At 44.9% G+C, this 15827-nt stretch overlaps 1 protein-coding gene across 1 annotated transcript; it reads left to right on the top strand.

The window, feature by feature from the left end:
* The first annotated feature begins 22 nt into the window (after positions 1-22).
* ATPAF1 (ATP synthase mitochondrial F1 complex assembly factor 1) lies at positions 23-9723 on the top strand. Its single transcript, XM_076340261.1, has 9 exons — positions 23-207; positions 573-681; positions 1241-1291; positions 2021-2083; positions 3251-3301; positions 5113-5160; positions 7189-7284; positions 7877-7984; positions 8946-9723. The coding sequence occupies exons 1-9, from the start codon at positions 23-25 to the stop codon at positions 9138-9140; spliced, it is 906 nt and encodes a 301-aa protein (XP_076196376.1). The 3' UTR covers positions 9141-9723.
* Positions 9724-15827: the final 6104 nt, after the last annotated feature.

Raw genomic sequence — 15827 nt, forward strand, 5'->3', positions numbered from 1 at the left:
GGACCGGGAGGGACCGGGCGCCATGGCGGGGCCGCTGCTGCAGGCCTGGGGGCTGGGGGCGGCCCTGCGGAGCCGCGCCGCTCTCCGCCCGCTGGGGCTGCTGGCCCCGCCGTGCCGGGAGGTGGCGGGGCCGGGGTCCGGCGAGGCGGCGCTGGAGGAGAACCCCTTCTACGGGAAGTACCGACACAAGATCCAGGAGCTGCGGAGGTGCGGGGGGGCCGGGCCCTGAGGAGAAAGAAGGGGGTAGCAGGGTGGGCGGGGGGGTGTTTGGGGAGAGGGGGTGCTTGGGGCGCTGGATTTTTGTGGGAGGAGGGAGTCATTTTTAGCTTTGTGCCCTCATGAGAAAATGAATTCGTTTAGGCCAAATGCTGCCTTGAAATTCACTTACGTTGTTGCCGCCAGGTCAGTGAGAGACTCGTCTCCCAACATGATCAGCTCGATAAGAGATTGTTTTACTAACAAGAAGTTAAAATTTTAAGTTAAGAACGTGAGTCGGTACCGCAGTAAACCATTTTAAAAGGGCAAATGGTGTTAATCACCCAGTACTGTTAATAGTCCCTTTTCCGATTCAGATCCAGTCCAGATGTGTTTGAGTCCCGTATGGAAAAAAGAAATGAAGTGAAAAAGCAGCCTGTGGGATATTCCAATCAAGGAGAATTTATCAGATGCATGGAGGAAAAGGCAAGGCCAATTTTCTTTGTAGTTCACGTATATTAAAGCTATAATGTCACTTATATAGGATCAGCAGAATGCTACAAACATACAACGTTCCTGTTAGTAAGGAGCCCCAGAATTTCACGCTCTGGTGCTAAAAATATTGTTCTGTATTCCAGCATGTTATTTTGCTATTTTTTAGGCTGTAAATTCTGTGCTTGAGGCCTTATTTAAGTGTTCAGTTAGTTCCAGATTAATTTGGCCAGATGGAGTGACATGATCTTGCATTTATAATTTTGTAGTGAATGAAGGAAAGCTGTTCAAGAATATTGGATCCAAAATGCATAATAGTTTGTTCTAATCCTTTCTGATCTTGAAATTCGTAATTCACATGAAGTTACTTACCTTCTTATTCTCCTAATCAATATTTTATTTTAATAAAATGCACTGCAGCAATCTCTAAGTATCTTAAATTAGAGCTCATACTCAGGAGATCTTGTCAGCAGGCATGTTATGCGTAGCAGGGAAGGCAAATACAGTATTAAAGCATCAGCTATAAAAACTAAAGAATAATGTTTTCTTCTAGGCAGAAGGCTTGGGCACAAAGACATCAAAGGAAGGTTTCACAAAAGATAAGGTAAGGGAAATGAACCTAAGTGTTAGGAGAGGACTTGCTGGCAAATCAAGGATGTAGATTAACTTATATTGCTACCATCAGTGCTTCAGCCAGGAGCTTCTTGAGATAAAACTGGTGTTCCTTATGCCGCACTTGAGTGCGAGATACTCATTTACTATTGGGATCACGTTCAAGTCTTAAAACTCCCAGCAGTCTGGTTTTTTATTATCCAGTCCTTTCTCTCTTGACATTCTGGAAGTTCCTACTAGTTAGGGGATCTGTACTGAATGCTGACAGTATAATTGAAAGGGTTAAGCTGCTTTTACAGCGTGTAAATATATTTCCAAAGATCAGCCAGCAGAGGGACAAGAGAATGGTTTTATTCTTTCACATTCTTGTATTTTGGCAAACTTTCTGTGTAAATCTGCCAACAGAGTATGTGTCTGAGATGGCTGAAGGGGAAAGGCTGCAGCTCCTCTTGCAGCTTCAGTAGAGAACTGGAGCAAAGTGTGTTCTGTGTCCTGACAGAATCTCTTCTATTCTGCCTCGGTGTGTGAATCCACTTCTCAGTGTGTTACTGCTTATGGTTTACTAGTTTCTTTGGCAATTCAGAGGACTAAGTCACGTTGTAAATTGAATTAAGTTCCTCCAGCTTGATTTTGTTCTCTGTAATCGCATCCGTTCATTCTGGATTCTCACTTGAGTCAGAGAACTGTCATCATGCCAAATTCCTTATGCTTTCTCTTGCAGACACTTGATTCGATTCTTAATGTTGAGATGGTGAAAGAAAAATCAGCGGAGGAGATAAAACAGGTGATGGATTTAAATGGATTAAAGTTTGCTCCACATCTGTGCTTAATAGTATTCTACATGTGAGGATGGACTCTTTACTTATACTGAAAAATAAAACATGGCTATGGATGTTATATTTATAAAAAGCACATTCACATGCATATCAATAGTAGAAGATAAAGTTTTCTCCGTGTAGGTAAGCCCACCTAGGATGTACCCACTTGATAAATAATACATCTGGACTTGATCGCTCAAAAACTGTCTCTATTGTAGTTCTTATTTTTGTCATTTAATGTGTAGCAGTTGAATTGGCATCAGCAAGCTCCTGACAGGTTTGAAGCCAGGTAAAGGGAAACCGTAGCAGTAGGTCATGTGGATTATGCTACCTCTGTTCTGCAGGAATAAAAACAAAGCTTTTGCCATCTTCTATCTTTGCTTGTATTATCTGTCACTCAGGAGTCTCTGTACCCATACTAAAGATGGTTAGGGTAAGAAGGAGGTGGGTGGGTCTGTTTGTTTGAAAAACAGCGTGAATCAAGTTATTCTCCCTAATACCTGCTTGGCTTTGCACTGTGTTCCCTTTTATCTAGTTACAAGTCACATCTGTTCCACATTTCTGATGTAGCTTGAGTTGGATCTGGTTTTTTTTTTTCCTAATCAGACTGTATGCCAAGAAACTTCATGTAGGTGCGATCATTTAAGGGGAGCGGCACATATGAAGGAGCCTTCCGGCACGACTTAGAGAGCAGAAATCTAGCTGCTTTCCTGATAGCTCGAGAACATTATAGAAGTGGTTATGTGCTCTGCAGGGGATGGTGTGCGACCACTTATACCAGGGAGTGAATTTGATAACTCATGAGTCTCCTTCGAGTTCCTCTATTTCTGTTTCATTGATTAAACATTTTACTGACAATTCTCATTAGTTATGTAGGACTGGGGAAGAGCAGCCACCTCTGAGCCCACTGCTTATTTCTGTTATCTAGTTGAAATCTGTCATTTGGTACAAGTACTCTGGAACCTTAGGAGAAGTGTATTGCTTTAGCAGGAAAGGCAGTCAGGCTTGATTGAAAAATGACTTTTCAAAGTGCTTACAAAGGTTAGTTGACAAATGGAATTCCTTTTAAAGCATTTAATATTACTGCTAGATGCTTGATTTTAACTGTAGCTCATCTCCTTTGTTTCCTACAGATTTGGAATCAGTATTTTTCTGCAAAAGATACAGTTTATGCTGTTATTCCTGTAAGTAGTTCTCCTGTAGTTATGCACTTGAAAGGCCAATGTGCAAAGCTTTCCTTTCTAACTGTGATTCTGTTGCTTTTAAAAGCAATCATTGAAGGAAAATGAGGTTTCAAGAACAAACTTTCTTTCCTGATTGAGTAATTTTTATTGTCCCAAATAAAGGCTTTTGTTTCCAAAAATGTCTATCCCTGTCTTTCTCACTTACATCAGTCTCAATATAGCTAGTACTTTTTTTTTCTGCACACCTGGCTTGAATTTCCAGGCATTTTTTTTATTATGAGTATCCAATACTCTTTGCAGGGCCCTAGTATCTGTGAAGGTACCATTTGTATTTTCACATCATTTTTTCCGAGTTGCTCGTTTCTTTCCCCTCTTCCCTGCAGCACGGACTGCTAACTCAAGTTTAATATGGCAGTGTTAGAGCACTTGGCTAATAACTTGCACATGGCTAATCACTTATGACTTACTTTCATACATTTAAAATTATTGGCAGCACTGTCTTTCATTGAGATTGCGTGGTGCTTCCTGTGATAAGATCGTATTTCTTATTCCTGATAACTTCACCAGATGTTAATTGTTGTTAATCTGCGTTAGGCTGAAGGAGTTTTTTTCGCTTTTGGGATTTCTTTTTATTCTTTGCTTCAGAGCCTCTATGTGATCATGATCTCTTAAATCTGTCTTTTCACAGCTGGACACGAACTGTGTGTTCTTGAGTTCTTGAAACCTCATTTAGATCTGGGGTCTGATTTGCAGTTGTACTTGGCCCTTTGACCTGCAACTGAAGTGATGGGTGGCTGCGTTCTAAATGTATGAAGTGCTGTATGCTCTGAAAATGGCAATGTGGGATTTGAAGTCAAGCAACTTCGTGTTTCAGTTTTCCCAACACGTGGGTGTTGTGAAAATAGTTTGAATTGCACATTTACTGTAGCAGAGGGCCAAAGCCAGGGACTCCAGTTAAGATGGTGTAGGTCTTTCATTAGTGGGGCTGGCACTGTTCTTTGGTGCACTGTTCTAGAGGAGCTTTGGACGCTTTTAAGGCTTTAATGCAAACCAGATCCTAGGCACATTAGGAAGTAGTTCATGGTGTCATCGGTGGAAGAAACTACGTCTTTTGCCAGAAGCTTTTTGTTGGCTGGAAGAAAGGCCTCGCATAATTCTGGAGTGCTCAAAAGCACACACGAAGGAATTTCACGTTGATGAATGGCATATGTTTTCTTTCATGAACACCTTAGAGTGGGTATTAATACATGGTGCTGGGAAGAGAAGAGCAGGCAGAACATTTGGGGGAACGCAGAGGACGTGAATGAGATTGCCAGGTTTCATCAGGGATGGCCAAATATGTTTGTGGTTTTAATATAAGCCTAAGCAATAAGTATGTTATTTGAGTAAATAGCTAGGCTGCATTTTAATACTGAAGAACAGATGACTGTGACGTAAAATCTACAATTTGGGGCCAGGGGTATGTTGTCTTGCTCAACTGTTGACACCACATGATGCAGTGGAGCTATTACTGAAAGAGGACATAATGTAAGCCTAAAATGTGGGCCCCCCACCTCCAAGGAATAAAGCTTTGGATCCAAGGAGCTTGCTGCTGCATCTTAGAGACAGCATTGTTAAAATGGGATACCAGTGACATTTAGGTAACTAAGAACTAAGTACAGTTTTCCGCGTGCTCATTGTTAGTCATTCCTGCAGTGAGACCTTCTGTAGATGGAAGTTGTACCCTGTAAAGGTTAATGAGATGATTCTGAATAACTGTACATCCACGTTTGTGTTATGAAAATTGAATTTCTCTTTCTCCTTCCCCAAAGGCAGACAAGTTTGATTTAATATGGAAGAGAGCCCAGAAGTGTCCATCGGTACGTATGGCAGAGGCTCGCAATGTGTGGATGTATAGCTGCAATGCATTTCTCCTCTCTAAAGCCTAATTCATAAACTTCTGACCCTCCGGTATTCGGACTAGTTGTATCAGTTCAATTAGTAAAATCCAGGTGTTCAAATACTTGCCTTAGTGTTCAGATGAAAGCAATGGCTATTCATACATATTAAATAGTTTGATCTAGGTATCGGATACCTAGATTTAAGAGATGTAGGGTTTAGTAATGAGAGCACAGAATCTCCCAGGGAATGGATTTAGCTACACGCCTCCAGTTTCCATTAATTGATGTCTTGTGGTTAAATCTTTTCCATGCAGTGTTGTGAAGAGCCAAGCCTCGCAGGCCAGCTTCATTGATGTTCCTGCATATCTTTCCTTATTGCTTAAAGCATCTTTGCTTTAACCTGGAGGAACTGTTGTTAGCTATAGCTACGTGTCACCATGGCAGTACGTTGCACGTACATGGAGAAAGTGAATTCTGTTGCCTTGTGCTTGGTGTGAGTTGCTGCTCTTTTTATGTTTGTTTACTGGCAGTGAAGATAGGCAGGAGTATCTGAAAGGGAAAAGGCAAGAAATCAATATGTTGGGGTTCTGTCCACAGAACGAGCTGAAGCTTGTCATCTATTAGCTTGTGTTTCCTGATCATAAATGTGCATAGCCGTTTCTTCACCACACTGGTGATCTGTGATAGGTAAATATTGGTGAGCGAGTATGAGGTGTTTGCATGGAAGCCAAACTGGGCAGGCAGTATGCTGTGTAAATAATGCATCTCTGTCTCTATGGGAGTGTAAGTTGTCAAGAAAGATTATATGGCACTGCAAAATTGAGTAGTGTAAGTTCTGTTGCAGAGCATCGTAATTCAACAGCTGTGGTAGGGAAAGGAAGGGGGGAATTGGGTGTAGTTGAACCCTTTATTACAGAGTAAATACTCTGTTGGTTGTGTCTTAGGTGCATGCCAGTACGGCAAAGCATAAAACACCGAGAATCCTTAATATGGTTATTTCAGAAATGAGTGGATTCCCAAGATTTGGGTTCACTGTTTCTCATGTGGGTTGGTGGGTATCTTCTAAGCTTCAATTAGAAGATTCCTGTGTGAATGGTTGTTAAACTGCAAAAGAGCAGAACGGCTAACAAGATGAAGAATATATTCTGCAGTTTTGTAGCACATGCTGTTGGATTAGTATTGTTTTCTGTTGAAAGTAATGTGTTTTTACAGTAATTTGTGCACCAAAGCATGGACTCTGTGCAAATTTCACTGTGCTGAGACAGAAATGAAATGCTTCACTCCTTTATGAAAACAAAGTAGGTAGACTTCGCTGCGTTGAGTGCTTTTGTAGGTCCGAATGGGAGACTTTACTGGATTGATGGAGTAGTCCTGTATATTTCACTTGCCAAGAGCAAGATCAAATATATCTGACTTCTCAAGCTACTCAGAGCTTGGAAAGTTATTTATAGCTTGGAGTGCATTTCTGTACAGTGCATTGGCATTTCGTCAGGTATCCTGCTTGTTTTTCTGCTCCCATCTTGTCCTTTCCCTTGGTGTGGGAAAATGAGCAAGTCCCTGGCCTATGGAGCCGAATAGACCATAAATCTCTAGAGAGAAAATACTTGCTGCCTGTTCTGGAACAGTTGGTGAAATTACAGCATTAAAAACTCTGAATGCTCCTTATCTTACATTTAACCATTTCTGCTGTTAATTTTCTAGAAGCGAACAAAAAGGTCAGCGTGTGAATGTTCTCCCCTGTCCTTTCCTTTTGTCTGTCTCGTTTAATACTGACAAAAATATGTGCCAACATATTTGCTAATGAAATAATACTGATAAGGTAATGCTGGTTTATTGTCTGCTTTGAAGTCTGGTTCCTGCTGTCCTGTCACTCCTGGTGGGGCAAAGAAACCCTTTTTCCTGTTGTGGTTCTCTCGCTAAAGCATTTATGCTGGAGGCCAGTGTGACACGGGCATCATTTTGCTCTATGAAAGGGAGAGTTGTTGTTTTTTCCTCATTTCTCTGCAGTTTCTATATGCTTTGCCAAGAAAAGAAGGCTATGAGTTCTTTGTGGGGCAGTGGTCAGGAACAGAATTGCACTTCACTTCCCTAATAAACATTCAGGTGAGCGGTCAAAATAAAAAGTCAAAAAATAGCTTAGGATCCAGAAATATATAATATCAGCATATTACAATATATAATACTTGCTAAATAGTTTAACAAACAGGTTGTCTAGCTTAACTTGAAAAGAATTATCAGGGAAAAAGTGCTGTTAATTATGGGTAAATTAGTAAATTAATTACGGGTAAACTAGTAAATTTATGGGTATTAAGTGTCTCTTTAATCTAAAGGAGAATGAGGTAGAAGTCAAGTAGTCTCAAAAGAGAAGCAAGAGCCAAACTTTTTAGAACTGTTTGTGCAAACTACTTAAAATACCAGTAGATGCTATGAGATTAAATGTCTTTCTGGAAATGCGGGTTGTTTTAAATGCAAAATAGTCTTTAGTCAAGAAAAAAACCCAACCTAACTCTGCAAATCCCTTGTTTTCTCTAAATACCAGGAATAATGAACTTTTAATTAGAACTGACCCTTAAGCCTTGAAAAATGGCTGTTTCCATAGCAGTTAATACTCCAAAATTTTGTAATCAAGCCTCAAAATCTGCAATAGAGCTGAAGTTCTTTATGGGAGACTGACAGGTTTCTTTATCTCCTTCAGACCCAAGGTGAAACTGCTCCTAGCCAGTTGGTCTTGTACCATTATCCTGAGCTGCAGAAGGAAAAAGGGATAGTACTAATGACAGCAGAAATGGACTCAAAGTTCTTGGTAAGAGAAATCAAGAGAAATCTGTTCATTGGCTTCCTTCATTTTATGCTGCAACTGCTGCTATAGTTTTGAATTAAAACCAAATTAAAGTCAAGTCTTTAAAAGACCCTTTCCCAAAGAGTGGTCTTACTAGATTTCTTTAACCTAATCTACTTACTGCTGGGGAAAGCTAGAAGGAAATCATCAGTCTTTGGCTATCTGGTGATTTCAGCTCATACATTCTTTTTTTTTTTTCCTTACTCTGGGTATTGTACTTTATTGTTGTAAAAAAAAAAAAAAGTGCTTCTGTTTTTCTTACTAATGGAAGCAAATATAAATGAAAGCTGTTGCTACCTGCCAACCAGTTAAAACAGTGAAGCTTAATACCGCTCACGAAATCAGGAAACTTTGAGAGCTTTGTGTTAGGTTTCTGCGTGCCTTTTGCTCTTTTCCCTCTGTGTGGGTGTGCTGTTACTGGCATATCCGTAATAGTATGGTGCTGGGACTAACAGCACTAGGGATTATACTGGTGGAATGAGATCACTAAAGCATCCCACCTCTAACTGACCTACTTATACCAGTTCTGAAACTGCACAGAGGAGTCATTGCGAATGCATTCGCCCTGTTGTATCTCAGAGTAGACAATCAATTTTTGCAAATAGGTCAACCATAAGAAGGGAAAGATGAGACTTTGGTGCACCTCTGGTGCCTTAGAGTGGGCAGAGATCATGAAAGACATCTTTGACCTCTGAGGTGTATGCTCAGCAGGAGAGTATTTTGTAGGCACAGTGCTAAAGTGTTTAAGTAGGTCAGGAACAAGAGGGAGGTGGTTTGTTAAGAGATTTGCAAAACTAAGGTGACTTGGAGTTGAGTCATTTGATGAGTAGGACTGCAGCCTTTCAGCTGCTGAAGAGTCTTTTTCAACGGGATACTCAAATACAACAAAACCAGATGGTAACAAATTCTTTGTTTTAACTTGCAGGTGGTCCGTGAAGCACAGTGCTTGGCAAATCAGGTGCAGCTTTTCTATGCGACGGATCATTCCGAGACCTACGAATTAGTGGAGACCTTCAACCACAGATCTAGTGAATTTAAATATATGTCAGTTATAGCAGAGCTTGAGCAAAGTGGACTTGGACGAGAACTGAGACCTGGTCAGGTTTCTGACAAGTCGTAGATCCTCACCTGTGGGTGAAGCAAGCCAGCAGCAGGCAGGGGGTTTCCTGGATGGGGCGGTCCTGTCTCTTTTTGTTTCAACAATTTGATTTGTCTACAGAAAGGATCTGGAGACATCCTGGGAGTGTGATAGTCAAGCCTGTCTGGCACTGATGCGAGATGAGGACTTGGGCCATTTGAACGACAATAACTAATTGCCAAAATGGAGCCCCGTACTTCAGTGTAACTTCGTCAGAACGAGCCGTTTTCCCATTCTGTAACTTACTGCAGCATGCTGTACTTTTGAAGTCTGAAATAAAATGACAGAAGGGGGGCTATGTAATGGACTATATTGACATCAGGAGACAGATGACAATCAATGTTTCTTCTCAGTAAATGCATTTTAAATGCCTTCCACCATTGTAATTGCACGGTCCAGTGCTTTCTAGTCTGTGTGGAATTTACACAGGCTTGTCCATCAAGAAAAGAGAATAGGACCGATGGTCTAAAACAAACTTCTCTTTGTTAGTTTTGTGTGTGAGGTTCCTTACACAGATGTATACTGGGGCCTGTGTTTTTCTCAGGATTAAAAAATAGTGACTAGATTTGTTCTGGGAATTTTGTGCTTCTTAACTGATATATTAATTTTATCCTGTTGCTGTGTTTCTGTCTTAGAGATGTTTTTCTTGAGGAGTAAGATATTATAAACATGGTTTTATTTTTTGAGTAGTGTAGAGGAATTATTGCATGCTTTATAGAATTAATTTTTCTCAGGCTGGCAGCTAGTCGGGTAACTACAAATGGTATTTGAAGGGACAAAAAATAGCTCTTGTTCCCATTTCAGGAAAGCCGCTCTCCAATAAAAGCAAGATGGAATTGCACAGTAACAGAGCTAGAGCCACCAACTGGTTTCTCAATTGCTAAGTGACAACGCATGAAAACATGCATTGGTGTAAATACGCACAGCAGCTTTAACACGGCAGTGTTGGTAAGAATCTGGCTTTTAAGGACTACAGCTGGTTTCGTTTTTTAAACCTGCCTTCAACAAAAGAATCCCAAAGCAATCGTGCTTTGAGCTTCTCTTGTTTTCATTCCCAGCAGAGGCAGCCAGTGCATCTGTGGGCAAGGGCATACTGCAGCAGGGCTAAGTCACGTGCAGCCTGTGCACGGATTACCAGCATACCACCACTGCACAGGTAGGCAAGTAAACAGAAGACAGCCAGGAGCTTCCCAGGAGCAACGCTGAAATATGTCCCATATTCACACCAAATCCCTGGCACTAACTTGCCCTTAGCGCTAATTATCCATTGTGCCACCTTGCGTCTTCCCATCAGCCTGCTGAAGCCGGAAAGCATTCCCTCCTTTGCCAAAGAGATGGAGGCAAGAAGAGTATGCAACTTGTCTCTCTGTTTGAGGAAGACCAATTTTTTGGGCAGGGCCGGTAATGATTTTCTGTGCTACCCTTAACCGTGACCTGATACGGAGGTTTGGTTAGTTATAAAGGGCTCTTGCACAATCTGTTTGCTAGTGTAATTGCAGGACCCTGTTGCTGTAATATTCACTGTCACTCCATACTTTCTCAGCCCATTCTTTGGACATGAACAGTGTTCAGCTAAGCACTAAAGGCAGATAGTAAGGTTTTATTGTTGGGGTCTATTTTAGCAGTGACTCATATGCGTTGGGTGTGAACTCCTGTCCATTCAGGGAATTTATAAGATGTTTCTAGAAGAGGCACCTTCTCCTGGGGCTCTGCTGCAAGAAGATGGTCTTGCTCCTTGGTAATGTCTTCTTTTTGTTTCCGATTGCATTGGGTTTGTGAGTGTGTGCATAGCAGGGGAGTAATCGGAGGAGGTGTGGACAGGGCTGTTATAATCTGAACAGCAAATCACCTTTATTAAAAGAGCCGCCCTTCTATTTATAGCATTCCTGTTCCATTTATTATTTTCCCTTAGCTGAAATAAGGGCAGTTTTGATTCATTATTCACTTCCTGCTTTGAAGAAGTTAAAGTTGCTGTATTAATTTTTAATATAGCTATAATATAAGATCCTTGGGTGAGTAATGGCCAACAGGCGTGAAATTCAAGGCTTCCGAAGCTTCCAAATCTACACCTGAGCCTCTTTCCGAGCTTAAAAGACCAAAGTCTCTAGTAAAGGCTGTAGAGTGGTTTTTTTTCAATCCATCATGCGATTAATCCCAAGCTAAGAACTCCAAGGGTTTAAGGCAGACAGAAATGGCAAAGTCAAGAAAAGAAAGCATTTCTTGCATTGCACGCATTGGAAAGGTTTTTAAATAAGACCCAAACTGAAAAGGCAAAGTTGACCGCGTGCAGCCATTTTGCAAGAGACTGCATTTTCTGGCCCTGGCAGAGGTGGAATGGACTGATGGAGGGAGCAAGGGCTTTTTTCTGCAGGTGTATTCATGTGCCTTGAAGTGCACGCCGTAACACCTTAACCCTTGTGTCAGGCTGAGACCACCTGGCACAGAAATTACTGACTTGGTGTCAGTGATCTAGTGCTGTATTGCGTCTGCGTGAGGAGCAGAGGAGCAAAGGGCTGGCTAGACTTGTACGTGTGTGCGTGTGCAATGGCAGGGAGATAGCAGAGGGCGTACAAAGCTGAAAGTTGCACACCCTCCTGGGAGGTAGTCCCAGGTCTGCTGCTGAGGATGGGGTTTGCTGCAGCCCTGGAAAATGTTACCGCTGTGTTTTCTCCAGGAAGCGAGTCTGATGGACTGTGCCAGTGAAATGCTGTTGTGAGCGGGGAAACTTCAGTTATTTCCTACTGTATTCCTGTATGATCTGTATACAGATTATAATCTGTATTACTACAGATTATAACAGCAGATGGCCCTGTAGTCTGAGATGCTGCACCATCAGAGCATCTTGGTCATGGACAACAGAGTTGGTTCAATATTCGGTGGCCCAGTTGTAGGGTGCAGGTTTGCCCAGGGTGTGAATAAGCTTCCTAATTTGTAAATGGAAAAGCGGAAACTCTTAGTCCTTTTGGAAATGTATGTTCTAATGTGTGTGCTTGTGCTACGGTTAAGATTTGAGCAGCACAGTCTAGGATCTGCGCTGACTGCTGCTGTGGTGGTGATGAGGCTGAAACGGGGACAAAGACCTGTAATAAAAAGGTTTTTTCTGCAGCAGCCGTCCTTGCTGCAGAAATAGACCAGTGGTGTTTCACGGCTGCGTGGCTTCTCTGGTGCCTGGGATGCACTTGTGCATGAACCGCGCTGCCAGCTGCCTGGCATAGCCTCGGCATGTTTGTAAGACATTTGACACACTTAAGATCCGTGTTGAGCCTAAGAGCTGGTGAAAACAGCGCTGCTAGTCTTGGCGTGGGGAGAGAAGGTAACTGTGAGACTTATGTGCCTTACAGACGCTAGAGGGAGGTTTTGTCTCCTTATTCTGAGCTACCAGCACACACACAGCTTGCATGAGCCTGTCTGCTCAGCTTTGTGAACTCGGGGTGAGTTTTGTGCTAAAAAAGCATCTAGATGCTCAGGCTGCTCCTATATGGCCGATAACGTGGTGGGATGCACTGAGTTCGACCAACGGTTCCCCTAGCCTGGTGTCCTAGATTCCAGATGAGCTGCCTTGGGGAGGGCAAACATCCTGCAATAGTTTTCCAGGTCGCTTTGCTGATTTCTAGCCATTTGTGGGCCAGGGTCTTCACAGCTGAACCAGGTGCTGCAGGAGCCACCTCCTTCCCTCCATGCTGCCTGCCGTCTGCCTCCAGCTGGAGGAGAGCCCAGGGCCAGGGATGCGGCAGCAGCTCCTGCTAGGAGCTGTGGAGCAAGTTTTGCAGCCAGAGGCTCTTGTTAGCAGCGTCTCAAAACCTGCTTTGCCCACCCACCCCTGTCGCCCCAGGGAGATGTACCCCCATGTCAGCAGGAAACCCAGGAGCCCGTCATGCTCCCTGGGGAGACACCCTGGCTTGTGAAAAGCAGCTGTTGCAGCAATCAAGGAAGTGCAGATCGAAGGATGATGTTCTCACCTTCGCTTAAAATACTGACTCCAGTCCTTTTTCATCTGCGCCTGTTTTTTTTCCCTGTGCCTTAGAAAACGGCAGGACTCCAGTCCGCCCTGATCCATGGCTGAGGAAGTTCCCACTCCCTGTCTCTGAGTTTGCGCAGGACTCATTGGAGCAGGGAGGGGGAGCTGGCTGTTCCTGATGCTGCACAGCTGAGGTAAACTTTTCTGGGTATGTCCTTTGCCTCTTTGGAAATAACCAGAGCAAACCCACTGCTCTCTTTTGCTGTGTCTTGCGGTCTGCACAGGCATGCAGAGCCTTCAAACCCTGCCGGGGAACAAGCATCTCCCTGTCTGATGGGGTGCTGTGCTGATGAGGGTGCTGTACTACTGCCAGGGTGCTGTGCTGCTGGGGTGTATGCCTGTGCAGGGCACCGTGTGGCTGGGGAGAGCCCGGCCTGGCATCGCAGCTGTTGGGGGGCTCACTGCACCCCCACCCCCGGTGCAGCTGTGTCCTGCTGAGCTGTGCAAAGCCACATTGCTGTAGGGCCTCTTTTCATGACTGCCCATGAGGTCCGATGGAGCCGTCCAGCACTCCGGGCTCGCTTCCTTCCCTGCTTCCTTCCCCCCCGGATAAATTCAGCCATGCACCTGCCTTCAGGAGCGGGGCCAAGCCCCCTCTTCCTTCCTCCGGGGCAGACAAATGCCCTCTTCACAATAACACATCCCTCCTGCCCCAAACCTGCCCCTTGGACCTTTTCCTCTCTCCCAAGCGACTCCTGCCTTCCCTCCCCACAGCTGGGACCCCGGGCGGCTCCAGGACCATAGGCTCTCTGCTCTGCAAGGTTTCCAAAACCTAAAGCCTCGTGCGAGGGGGTAACTCCCTGACCAGGAGATGCTCACCCCCATGGACTTGCAGGGCTGCAGCTGATGCAACTTCAGCCCTTGTGCTGTTTTCCTGGCCCCTCTTCTTTGGCTCCAGACAGCTGAGGATGGGAGGACCCCATCTCTCCTCTAAGTATTTTGGCTCCGTCTCGCCTGGATGTAAATCCTGGCTGTGAGTTCCCTCCGGGACCTTTGCTATATGGCCAAGCCCCCTCAGTTTTGGATTTGTGCCCATTTTTTGCTGGTGTTTCAGTTGAAAGTTTCCTCCTGGCTTGGCATTAGCTGTCAGGAGTTATATCTGCTCTGCAAACCTCTGCCTCCTGCTCACGAGGTCTGAGGCCATTTTGTGGTTTCCTCCATCCCTCGGGGATGAGTGTGGACGCTGGTGCCCGCCGAGTCCCCGGGGTGGAGGACAGCAGGGTTGCTCAGCCCTCACCGGGACTCGGGCTGGCTGCAATGTGCGAGCAGGGAGCATCCAGCATCGGGGATGCTCCCCCAGGTGCTGAAAAAAGACTTCGCAGAGCTGCTGCTGCCTGAACCTTGCAGTGATGTCCAACTCCTTCAGTATTTGTGCGTGGTCCTTGATGGTCCTCCATGGATCATCAGGTGCAAGGACATCCGTATGTCCAATTTATTTAATTGTTCCCTTTGCTGGCAGCCAGGAGGAGCCTGCAGTTCTCCTTGGGCCGGATCCTGGTTTTAGGGGTGTTACTTTGGTCTGAGACCATCTGCAGAGATTCACTCAGGAGTGGGGCCAGGCTGGTTTGGAAAAGGCTCCGCCTCCATAAACCAGCCCGCAGGTCCTGGGGAGGATATACACACAGACCCAAGCTTTTGGGGTTGCGGCTGTTGGACCGGATTAGCTGGTGAATTGTGGTGGGACGCAGCTGGACAGATGAATTAATCAGCTCGTGTTTCCCTCCTGCTCCAGGAGCCGAGCATGCAGGGCGCTTCGCCTCCAGATTTTACCTTTTCTGCAGAAACGTGCTGCAGGTGTGAGGCATCACAGCCATCTCATGTTGCGATGGGCACCAAGCACGGGTGAATCCTGTGTGTCTTCGGTGCATCCATTTCCCATCACCTGGCCCATGACCTGCCCTTCAGCCGTGTCCTAAATGGGGACAGGTAGGAAAGTAAGGGGCTGCTGGGGTGTGCAAGACCTCATCAGCAGATGTTCAGCCCTGCCAGAGCCCTGATTCCCTCTGGCTCCATCCAAAGCAACCTCCTAGCGGCTGCTGCCAGATGCTGCGGGCCCTCCAATGTCTTCTTTGCTCCTAATAAGATGCTGCTTCAGGTGACAAATAGTTTCTATTGCACCTGCACAAAACCAGCGCTGTGCTGGGCCCTGCACCAGCACAGGGAGAGGGAGGAAAGGAGAGCAGATGCCTTGTAGGGCCCAGGCTGTCTGCTCCGTGAGGCTGCTGGATAATTGAGGATGTTTGCCATCGCTGGGCAGGTAACTTTATTTTTAAAGACTGTTTCTGAACATTGTGCCTCCAGAGCAAACCCTGGCATCACCTGTAGCTGAGAAGCCCTGTTAGGAGGAAGGAGTCCAGATCCTGCAGAGATGCGTCCTACTGGGTGCACAGTCTGCATGGGGCTGGAAGGTAAATCCACGGCTGCAGCAGCAGGGGAAGCCAGGTGGGGTTCAGGGAGGCAAACCCTCATTCTAAACCCTCCTGCTTCATACAAACGTACCCAGCGGCTGGATCCTCCCACTGTGTCAGGCTGCTGGGTTTGTGGTTTCCTTTCTCACACTCCTGCTGCTCCTTACCCCTGCCTCGCCCTGCGCCCCGGTCCCCAGCTTGCCCCATCACCTGCAAATGCTTGGCTGAACCTGAGTTTAACAC

This window comes from Aptenodytes patagonicus, chromosome 5 (assembly GCF_965638725.1).
Source record: "Aptenodytes patagonicus chromosome 5, bAptPat1.pri.cur, whole genome shotgun sequence".
Classification (NCBI taxonomy): Eukaryota; Metazoa; Chordata; class Aves; order Sphenisciformes; family Spheniscidae; genus Aptenodytes; species Aptenodytes patagonicus.